Genomic DNA, 12,023 nt, shown 5'->3' with positions numbered 1-12,023 from the left:
GAATACATTAATAACTCATTTGTTAGAGCGTGCCTCAGCTGGATGGCACAATTTTTGCCAACATCACAAGCTATACTAATTGAGTGTTGGTTAGTCAGTTGCAAGTGGACTTGTCAGCCATCAAAGCAGTGGCTGATGTTTGTTTGGTCACTGAGGAATTATCTACTTCTTTTGATTATCTAGTTCCTTTGAACTTTAGATTTTCGCCCCATCAATAAATCAACAGTCAACTACTTAGTGTCGACTTTTACTAATCCTCTGTCAATTCCATGGGCAAGACTAGGGCCAGGCTCTTTGATGACTTACCGTAGAGAGGATAACATACTTTCACAAAACACACCATGCTCAACAGGGTGAGAGTGGTCAGACTGCAGATCCCAAACAACACGCTGCAGAACGCGTAGATCAAACACACCGTTTTCCCAAACAGCCACCTGAGGGAAAGGGGGAGGAACAGAAAGAGAGGGAAAAAGCGAGAGCGGGAGGGGTCAGAAAAGCCGTAGAGGGAGAGAGGGTATTAGAGGGATACATAGAGAAGGGGGGGGGGAATACCGAAAGAGAGAGAGAGAGTGAGAACACACTGACCATTCAATGTACAGTAAAGCAGGGCCTGTCACCACACAACCAAACTAGAAAGGTAATTGTACCATGACAATTGGAGAGGATAGTTTTTAATCCAAACCCAACACCTTTACTAATCTGCATTTACACAGTGTTGTGGCATAAAACCTTTAGTCAAAACGCTAGGGTTTCCTGCACTGTAAAAAAAAAAAGAAAAAAGTAAAATCCTTTTGGTTTTTACATTAACTTAATGTACCTTTATTTACAGTAATGTACAGGCAATTGTCTGCCAGTAAGTTACCGTAACAAAACTACAGGATTCCTTTACAGTGTGTCTGTGAAGTATAGGAGCCAGTCACATGTGAGGTGAAGCATTTCCTCTCCTCTCCAATGGGCTGCTACTGTGGCTTGGGAACTGCACTGTGCTGGCCTGGAAATGTCCTTTCCACATCATCCTTTCCAGGAGGATCCAGTGGATGAGTAACCAGGTCAGACAGCACAGTACAGCTTGGCACTGTAAAATAGTATACAGTGCCAGACCTGGGTACTCCCTTATTTCACTATTATTTGATGGTTTGTACAGTTCCTGTGGTAGATATTTGCTAGGCTTGGCTCTGTGGTGTAAACATGGGTGTACAGTACTTGTGGTAGATGCTGGAGGTGATGGCCATGGGGTAGAGGGACAGGGTCAGACCCATGTCACTGATGGCCAGGTTGATAATGAAAATCTCAGCTGGTTTGAGCAGGCGCTTCTTCTTGTAGGAGACGTAGAGCAGTGTGCTGTTGCCAAACAGAGAGCACACACCTGCAGACCAGAGAGAGAGAGACAGAGACACCACTCAGTACTCTGCTGTGATAATTACCACAGAGACGGACACGCCTCAGGACAAAAACTGGAGGGGGGAGCGTAATTACACATTGATGTAACTAATGAACAAGGACACTCCATTAATCTACACGGAACAAAAATATAAATTCAACATGCAACAATTTCAAAGATGTTACTGTTCGTATAAGGAAAATTCATTAGGCCCTAATCAATGGATGTCACATGACTGGGAATACTGATGTGCATCTGTTGGTCACAGATACCTTCTTCTTTTTTTTTAAATGTAGTGGTGTGGATCAGAAAACTAGTCAGTATCTGGTGTGACCACCATTTGCCTCATGCAGCGCGACATCTCCTTTGCATATAATATATTTAATTAATTGATCAGGCTGTTGATTGTGGCCTGTGGAATGTTGTCCCACTGCTCTTCAAAGGCTGTGCCAAGTTGCTGGAAATTGTGTTTGTTGTCCATAGCTCATGCATGCCCATACCATAATTGACTCGATAACGTTATGGAAAAAGGGTGGCAATTCCTCTCTTGCTACAGGAAAAAAGTGGGCTAGTTTACAGGCATTTTGGGCTGGTTTTGAGTGGTCATTGTCTTTGAAATTTTAGTTAGTCCTGGCAACCCTGGGCGCAGGAGGCATCTTACGGTGGGTGTACTGTGAGCAAGTGACACGGGGAACAAAGATTTTTATAACTAAACCAAGATAGACCACAGCTTGTCGTTTCCAGTGGGAGAAAATTAATCCTAGTGGGCAGGACAATAAAGGAGGTGAGCAAAGCCAAGCATGAGCTAGCAAGAGCCTATTTGAGTGTTCTAGCATGTATTCGCATCTTTCTGTTTGGGACACACACGCTCTGAAGTGCGCGTGTACAATAACTCAAATCGCCCTTGCACTCCTTCTAAACAACGCAATGTTTTAAAACGTTCTTTGTACTTATATACTGAACAAAAATATAAAGGTACAATGTAAGGTGTTGTCCCTTGTTTCATGAGCTGAAATAAAAGATCCCAGAAATGTTCAATACGCATAGAATTCTCTCAAATTCTGTGCACAAATTTGTTTACATCCCTGTTAGTGAGCATTTCTCTTCTGCCAACATAATCCATCTACCTGACAGATGTGGCATATCAAGAAGCTGATTAAACAGTATGAGCAATACACAGGTGCACCTTGTGCTGGGGGCATAAAAGGCCACTCTAAAATGGAGTTTTGTCACACAGCACAATACCACAGATGTCTCAAGTTGAGGGAGCGTGCAATTAGAATGCTGACTGCAGGAATGTCCACCAGAGCAATGTTAATGTTAATTTCTCTACCATAAGCCGCCTCCTACGTTGTTTTAGAGAATTTGGCAGTACGTCCAACCGACCTCATAACCGTAGATCACGTAAAACCACGCCAGCCCAGGACCTCAACATCTGTTTTCTTCACCTGCGTGATCGTCTGAGACATGCCACCCTGCCAGCTGATGGGTTTGCACAACTGAATAATTTCTGCACAAACTGTCAGAAACCGTCTCAGGGAAGCTCATCTGTGTGCTCGTCATCCACACCAGGTTCTTGACCTGACTGCAGTTCGGCATCGTAACCAATTTCATTGGGAAAATGCTCACCTTCGATGGCCACTCATGTTGGAGAAGTGTGCAATTTATGGTTTCAACTGTACTGGGCAGATGGCAGACAACGGGTTTGACGTCGCGTGGGCGAGCGGTTTGCTGTTGTCAACATTGGGAACAGAGTGCCCCATGGGGTTAAAACTTCTTAAGGATCGGTGTCCCACTATCGGGACAACTTCCGGTGAAACTTGAGGACGGGGAATTCAAATAAATAATCCTAAATATTATGGATTTTAAACATTTAGGTACATATACAGTGGGGCAAAAAAGTATTTGGTCAGCCACCAATTGTGCAAGTTCTCCCACTTAAAAAGATGAGAGGCCTGAGAAAATATCACATTGTAGGATTTTTAATGAATTTATTTGGAAATTATGGTGGAAAATAAGTATTTGGTCACCTACAAACAAGCAAGATTTCTGGCTCCCACAGACCTGTAACTTCTTCTTTAAGAGGCTCCTCTGTCCTCCACTCATTACCTGTATTAATGGCACCTGTTTGAACTTGTTATCAGTATAAAATACACCTGTCCACAACCTCAAACAGTCACACTCCAAACTCCACAATGGCCAAGACCAAAGAGCTGTCAAAGGACACCAGAAACAAAATTGTAGACCTGCACCAGGCTGGGAAGACTGAATCTACAATAGGTAAGCAGCTTGGTTTGAAGAAATCAACTGTGGGAGCAATTATTAGGAAATGGAAGACATACAAGACCACTGATAATCTCCCTTGATCTGTGGCTCCACGCAAGATCTCACCCCGTGGGGTCAAAATGATCACAAGAACGGTGAGCAAAAATCCCAGAACCACACGGGGGGACCTAGTGAATGACCTGCAGAGAGCTGGGCCCCAAGTAACAAAGCCTACCATCAGTAACACACTACACCGCCAGGGACTCAAATCCTGCAGTGCCAGACGTGTCCCCCTGCTTAAGCCAGTACATGTCCAGGCCCGTCTGAAGTTTGCTAGAGAGCATTTGGATGATCCAGAAGATGATTGGGAGAGTGTCATATGGTCAGATGAAACCAAAATCTAACTTTTTGGTAAAAACTCCACTCGTCGTGTTTGGAAGACAATGAATGCTGAGTTGCATCCAAAGAACACCATACCTACTGTGAAGCATGGGGGTGGAAACATCATGCTTTGGGGCTGTTTTTCTGCAAAGGGATCAGGACGACTGATCCGTGTAAAGGAAAGAATGAATGGGGCCATGTATCGTGAGATTGAGTGAAAACCTCCTTCCATCAGCAAGGGCATTGAAGATGAAACGACAATGATCCCATACACACCGCCCGGGCAACGAAGGGGTGGCTTCGTAAGAAGCATTTCAAGGTCCTGGAGTGGCCTAGCCAGTCTCCAGATCTCAACCCCATAGAAAATCTTTGGAGGGAGTTGAAAGTCCGTGTTGCCCAGCCACAGCCCCCAAACATCACTGCTCTAGAGGATATCTGCATGGAGGAATGGGCCAAAATACCAGCAACAGTGTGTGAAAACATTGTAAAGACTTACAGAAAACGTTTGACCTCTGTCATTGCCAACAACTGGTATATAACAAAGTATTGAGATAAACTTTTGTTATTGACCAAATACTTATTTTCCACCATAATTTGCAAATAAATTCATTTAAAAAAATCCTACAATGTCATTTTCTGGAGAAAAAAAAATCTAATTTTGTCTGTCATAGTTGAAGTGTACCTATGATGAAAATTACAGGCCTCTCATCTTTTTAAGTGGGAGAACTTGCACAATTGGTGGCTGACTAAATACTTTTTTGCCCCACTGTAAGTATCTTATATCTGCTGAAAGCTTAAATTCTTGTTAATCTAACTGCACTGTCCGATTTACAGTAGCCATTACAGCGAAAACATGCCAAACGTTTGTTTGAGGACGGCGCCCAACGTCAAAATATCTTTCCCCCAGCACAGGTTTCATACATTCACATATAACAATTAAATATTCACTTACTTTTTGAAAATCTTCCTCTGATTTGTCATTCAAAGGGTCCCAGCTATAACATGTAGTCTTGTTTTGTTAGATCAAATCCATCTTTATAGCCCAAAAAGTCTGTTTAGTTGGCGCCATCGATTTGAGTTATCCACTCGTTCAACTTGCAGAGAAAGTAATCTGAAAATCTACCCCTAAACTTTGTTTCAACAAGTCAAAATACATTTCTATTTACTCCTCAGATACCCTAAAATGTAATCAAACTATAATATTTGTTTCGGAAAGAAGTATGTTCAATAGGAAACCGATTTTAACAGGTGCGTAATGTCTTCATGGCGCGCACAAACACGAATTTCCAAGACTGTGACCTACTAAAACTGATATTTGTTTTTCGTTTTTGAAGTTACAAGCCTGAAACCTTGAACATAGACTGCTGACAGCCCGTGGAAGCCATAGGAATTGCATCCTCTCAATATAACCTTTCTCTTGCATTTCTAATAGAATGGTCTCTCTCAACAACAACAGAAAATCAGGTTGGTTTTTCTTTGGATTTTCTCCTAACATATCTATTGTGTTATATTCTCCATCATTATTTTAAAATTTCTACAAACTTCAAAGTGTTTTCTTTCCAATAGTACCAATTATTTGCATATCCTGACTTCATGGCCTGAATTACAGGCAGTTTACTTTGGGCATGTCATTCAAGCAGGAAGTGGAGAAAAAAGTGTCCTGTCACGCCTTGGTCTTAGTATTTTGTGTTTTCTTTAATTATTTGTTCAGGCCAGGGTGTGACATGGGTTTATGTTGTTGTATTTCGTATTGGGGTTTTGTGGTTATTGGGATTGCGGCTGAGTAGGGGTGTTGTATGGGCTTGGCTGCCTGAGGCGGTTCTCAATCAGAGTCAGGTGATTCTCGTTGTCTCTGATTGCGAACCGTATTTAGGTAGCCTGGGTTTCGCTTTGTATTTTGTGGGTGATTGTTCCTGTCTCTGTGTAGTGTTCACCAGATAGGCTGTAATTAGGTTTCACGTTCCGTTTGTTGTTTTTGTATTTATTAGTTATTTCATGTATCGTTCCGTTTTTCATTCATTAAAGACATGAGTAACCACCACGCTGCATTTCGGTCCGACTCTCTTTCTACAAACGAAGAACGCCGTTACAGGTCCGAGCCCTAAAATTAAGAAGGAATATCCTTGTAACTTGTTACGACGTTAGAGGCAAAATTCAGTTTTCATCAAAATAACTATTCTTGTAAGTTATGACATAATAAAGGAATTTGAATATGTCTCAAGACAAAATATAATTCGCCCGTAAACTTATCAGATCAATTTCCATCAATGGATGTCGATTTAACTCATTTGACTGCTATGGTGAAGCAATAAGGCACCAGGGGGTGTGGTATATGGCTAATATACTACCGCAGAGGGCTGTTCTTAAGCATGACCCAAAGCGGAGTGACTGGATACAACCGTTAGCCGTTGTATATTGGCCATATACCAAAAAATCCAGGTGTGTCTTATTGCTATTATAAACTGGTTACCAATGTAGTTAAAACGGCAAAAATACGTATTTTTGTCATACCCCTGGTAAGAGTCTGAAACTTTCAGCCAAATCAGCATTCAGGGCTTGAACCCAGTTAATAATTAAGCAATAAGGCCTGAGGAGGTGTGGTATATGGCCAATATACCATGGCTAAGGGCTGTTCTTATGCACAACGCAACATGGAGTATACGCGGTATAGCAACGAGGTATATTGGCCATATATCACAACCCCCCGAACTGCCTCATTGCTATTATAAACTGGTTACCAAAGTAATTATGGCAGTAAAAATAAATGCTTTGTCATACCAGCTGTCAGCCAATCAGCATTCAGGGATCAAACCACCCAGTTTATATTTGTACATAAATCTCTTTCGCGCATCTGCATAACTACAGATCAATCCGACAGGAGAGTGTGAGTGATGAAAGTTGGACAGATGTTCTCAAAATTTCTGAGCAAAATAAACTATTTTCTGGCAATTATTTATCAAATCAAATTGTATTTGTCACATTCCCCGAATACTTACAGTGAAATGCTTACTTACAAGCCCTTAACCAACAATGTGTTTTTAAGAAAATACCTAAAAAAAACAAAGAAGTAAGAGATAAGAATAGCAAATAAGAGCAGCAGTAAATAACAATAGTGGGGCAATATACAGGGGGTACCGGTACAGAGTCAATGTGCAGGGCACCAGTGTCAAGGTAATAGGTACATGTAGGTAGAGTTATTAAAGTGACTATGCATAGATTATAACAGAGAGTAGCAGCATCGTAAAGGAGGGGACATTTGATTAGCTGCTCAGGAGTCTTATGGCTTGGGAGTAGAAGCTATTTAGAAGCCTCTTGGACCTACACTTGGTGCTCCGGTACCACTTGCCGTGCGGTAGCAGAGAGGACAGTCTATGACTAGGGTGGCTGGAGTCTTTGACAATTCTTAGGGCCTTCCTTTGACACCGCCTTTTATAGAGGTCCTGGATGGCAGAAAGCTTGGCCCCAGTGATGTACTGGGCCGTACGCACTACCCTCTGTAGTACCTTGCAGTCGAAGGCCGAGCAGTTGCCATACCAGGCAGTGATGAAACCTGTCAGGATGCTCTCAATGGTGCAGCTGTAAAACATTTTGAGGATCTGAGGACCCATGCCAAATCTTTTCAGTCTCTTGAAGGGGAATAGGTTTTGTCGTGCCCTCTTCACAACTGTCTTGGTGTGCTTGGACAATGTTAGTTTGTTGGTGATGTGGACGCCAAGGAACTTCCAATTTAATTAACTTAACATGGCCATTAATAATGGCATAATAACACAAGCTCTCAACCTGCTCCACTACAGCCCCGTCGATGAGAATGGGGGGCGTGCTCAGTCCTCCTTTCCTGTAGTCCACAATCCTCCCCTATGTGCCACATATTAGGACTTACAACCCGTTATAAATGGCATACTTGAGAGATTGGCATGTCATTTTAATAGGCATATACTACTGACTAAAAACTGGGTATATGATTGTAATCCAACTTTGCCATGGTTTGCTTAGCAAGATGCAGGTAGCCTATAGCCCCTGATAGGCTTACATCTAATTTCAGATGGGCTACAGTAGCCTAGTCAAGATATAGGCAAGGTGTAAACTGAATTAGCAGCTTGCTTAGTTCAAATTGACAGACTAATTGATTCAACATGAATAACAAGGCGATTTCGAGGTAAGAAGTGCTTGTGTTTCCCAATAGCCTGCTGGAATAGGCTTCTGAGGATGAAATATGAATAATGTGTATATGAACTGAATATGCTGGTCAACAACAGCCAGCGTTTATTTGATTTACCTGTAGCCTAATCAGACTGCCTGTTACCGTCAATTTTATGCGTACTAACAATTGAACTGCAATCGCAACAGAGTTTTGATAACTTCCAATTTAATGATCTAAACATGGCCATTAATAATGGAATAATAACACAAGGCTACAACAACAGTAAGCTGTTATAGGCTATTTATTCAATCTGTTCAGTCTGTTTACCGGTAGGCTACACAAGTGGCACAAATTAATTGGCGATGACTCCAGTGAAATCGGGATTTCAACATATTTATTGTATCAAATGTTAGCCTACAATGGCATATACATTAATAGGCTACTTGATGGGCAACAGATGCAAATGCATCATTATCCACATCTAAATTTCACTGAGGACTTTGTCCTCATAACAGAAGCACACGAGGGAGTTCCATAACTTACATTTCAAATTTCCACTCAGGCAGCCCCCGAGACCCAAGAACTGAGCATCCCTGAAACACATCAGTTCTAGCGTGTTAATATGTTTTATGGGAAAAAGGTTTTAAAAAAGGTGTCTATATAATGATAATCTAAATAGCCGACCTACAACTGGTAAACAGTTGTCACAACGTGCGAGCATTCTGCTCTGTCTCCTCTCACTCACATGACTCAGCCAGTAGTGGACTAAGCTTTTTGCTGCAGTGCTCTCTCACACACACACACCCCGTAGGCCCTCCCCAGCCCACCACTCACTCACTCAGCACAGAGGCGCCGCCAGGGATTTTGGATCCCGTGAAAAGATTTCACATTGGGCCGCACCACCACAGGCCACACCAACCCTGCGCAATTGCTGTAACCACACACCTCCAGAACCCAATCGACCCATTCAAAGCTTTAAATAACTCTACCTTTGCAGGCAAACAACTCTCTTATAGTCCAATATTTAATGTATGATATTTACTGACAGTGAGCTGTGAAAACATAACTCTGTGCAGACATGCAGGCAACATTCTGCGTACAGTGGAATTCACTGTTTGATGTAAGACTGATACCCTCTATAAGAAATGTGCTAAAGGCCATCTTTTACAGTCTAAAGATAATTTTAATGGAAAATTCTCTTAACATTAATGAATAACTTAAAATAAATCTAACTTAAATATACATCAACCTCTTCAATTAAAAATAAATTAGCATTATCATCTATAGAATTATATAACAAACAAAATAATAAAATCATGGGCAGATTTTTGAGCTAAGTATACATAACAACTAGAAAATAAGCAGCTGTAAAAGTGGAAATGGAAAATTGAAAACGAAAATGAAAAGGCCTGATGGTGGCGCTAGAGGAGAGGTCAAGAGGTCACCAAATCAATAGGTTTCTTCCACTTGGGGTCTTGATTGTGCACAACACATTTTATGGCAATCACTCAATTACTTTGCGATATATCTTGTTCTCTGTCTGTTCTCAGCCTTTGGGAATCATGTGTGTTGTGATCCAATATCCACAGCCATGCCATTAAACAGTTATCACTGGCCCTTGCTCAGCCTTACTCACCAAGAGCCCAGCGCTGAGCCTTCTTGCTAGCAAAGTCACTGATCAAGTCTTTGAAGTTCAGATTTCTAGCTAACTGAATTTCAATGGACAGCATGGCGAGACTGCAAAGCCTGTCCTGGGACATATTGGACCTCAAATAGTTTATCAGTTTTAGCTTACTGAAAGCTCTCACCACCAGCCACAGTCACAGGCAGTGTACAAAATATAGGTAAAGCAATGCACACTTCTCCAAAAATACTTTGCCACTGCATCTTACAAATTGCATTCAGGAGACCAAGGGGGGAAAGTGGCTGCATATACAGTGTTCAGGTGTCTTACTTCATTTTGAATCTCAGGTGTAAAATCTCTGGAATACTTCATGATCAGTGGCTGGCAAACAGAAGGGTCTTAATCCTCACTAATCTGCCCAACTTTCAGAACAGCAGAAAATTCTTTTAAAAAACACTGTGTTCCGAAACACCATTGCTGCACTGTCCTGAGCTGTCTGTTTAGAGGTCTCATCATGGAATCTCTTCCGTTACCTGTGGGGGCTGTGTTCCTTGCTAAATATGCGTAGCAATCAGTGTTGCCTCAGACAGGACGGACTCCCATCCATCTCTAAGAGCCTGCATCTCTTCCTTTTAAGGCTCTGATATTGGCTGCCTCTGTGTCAAGTGAGATTTTTCCTGACTGGGGAATCACATTCCTGTCCTCAATGCATTGCAGTACCTGCAATTAGGCTAAATTACATGTCATTCAATACAATGCTGCTCACCTCCTTCTTCAGTTGGGAGTAGGGCTGGTTCAGGGGTATGGGGATGGGGAGACAGGGCTGGTTCAGGGGTATGGGGATGAGGAGACAGGGCTGGTTCAGGGGATGGGGATGGGGAGACAGGGCTGGTTTAGGGGTATGGGGATGGGGATGGGGAGACAGGGCTGGTTCAGGGGTATGGGGATGGGGAGACAGGGCTGGTTCAGGGGTATGGGGATGGGGAGACACAGCTGGGGGGTATGGGGATGAGGAGACAGGGCTGGTTCAGGGGTATGGGGAGACAGGGCTGGTTCAGGGGTATGGGGATGGGTAGACAGGGCTGGTTCAGGGGTATGGGGATGGGGAGACAGGGCTGGTTCAGGGGTATGGGGATGGGGAGGCAGGGCTGGTTCAGGGGTATGGGGATGACAGGGCTGGTTCAGGGGTATGGGGATGGGTATGGGGATGGGTAGACAGGGCTGGTTCAGGGGTGGGGATGGGGAGGTTCAGGGGATGGGGAGACAGGGCTGGTTCAGGGGTATGGGGATGGGTAGACAGGGCTGGTTCAGGGGTATGGGGATGGGGAGACAAGGCTGGTTCAGGGGTATGGGGATGGGGAGACAGGGCTGGTTCAGGGGTATGGGGGTGGGGATGGGGATGAGGAGACAGGGCTGGTTCAGGGGTATGGGGAGACGGGGCTGGTTCAGGGGTATGGGGATAGGGTAGACGGGGCTGGTTCAGGGGAGATGGGGATGGGGAGGGGAGACTGGGCTGGTTCAGGGGTATGGGGATGGGGAGACGGGGCTGGTTCAGGGGATGGGGAGATAGGGGCTGGGCTGGTTCAGGGGATGGGGATGGGGAGAGGGGCTGGTTCAGGGGTATGGGAATGGGGAGACGGGGCTGGTTCAGGGGTATGGGATAGGGGCTGGTTCAGGGGTATGGGGGGAATGGGGAGACGGGGCTGGTTCAGGGGTATGGGGAGAGAGGGGTATGGGGAGACGGGGCTGGTTCAGGGGATGGGGATGGGGAGACGGGGCTGGTTCAGGGGTATGGGGAGGGGAGACGGGGCTGGTTCAGGGGTATGGGGATGGGGAGACGGGGCTGGTTCAGGGGTATGGGGATGGGGAGACGGGGCTGGTTCAGGGGGATGGGGAGGGGGCTGGTTCATGGGGATAGGGAGACGGGGCTGGTTCAGGGGTATGGGGATAGGGAGACAGGGCTGGTTCAGGGGTATGGGGATGGGGAGACGGGGCTGGTTCAGGGGGATGGGGATGGGGAGACGGGGCTGGTTCAGGGGTATGGGGATGGGGAGACGGGGCTGGTTCAGGGGGATGGGGATGGGGAGACGGGGCTGGTTCAGGGGTATGGGGATAGGGAGATGGGGCTGGTTCAGGGGTATGGGGAGACGGGGCTGGTTCAAGGGGTTCGGGATAGGGAGACAGGGCTGCTGAGCCTGAAGCTGCATCTTTTGGGCCTGGCACCAGGCAGG

At 44.6% G+C, this 12,023-nt stretch overlaps 1 protein-coding gene across 1 annotated transcript in view; it reads right to left on the bottom strand.

The window, feature by feature from the left end:
- Positions 1–12,023, bottom strand: part of LOC118395220 (opsin-5-like) — a 51,989-nt gene that overhangs the window by 4,051 nt on the left and 35,915 nt on the right. The window contains exons 4-5 of the mRNA XM_052464260.1: positions 1,204–1,366; positions 307–434 (exon numbers count right to left, since the gene is read on the bottom strand). Coding sequence (XP_052320220.1) covers positions 307–434; positions 1,204–1,366 — 291 coding nt within the window. The remainder of the gene's footprint in view (positions 1–306; positions 435–1,203; positions 1,367–12,023) is intronic.

The sequence above is a fragment of the Oncorhynchus keta genome, chromosome 15 (assembly GCF_023373465.1).
Source record: "Oncorhynchus keta strain PuntledgeMale-10-30-2019 chromosome 15, Oket_V2, whole genome shotgun sequence".
Taxonomy (NCBI): domain Eukaryota; kingdom Metazoa; phylum Chordata; class Actinopteri; order Salmoniformes; family Salmonidae; genus Oncorhynchus; species Oncorhynchus keta.
Note: the sequence above shows the minus strand (reverse complement) of the source record. Positions and strands in the feature narration are given on the sequence as shown.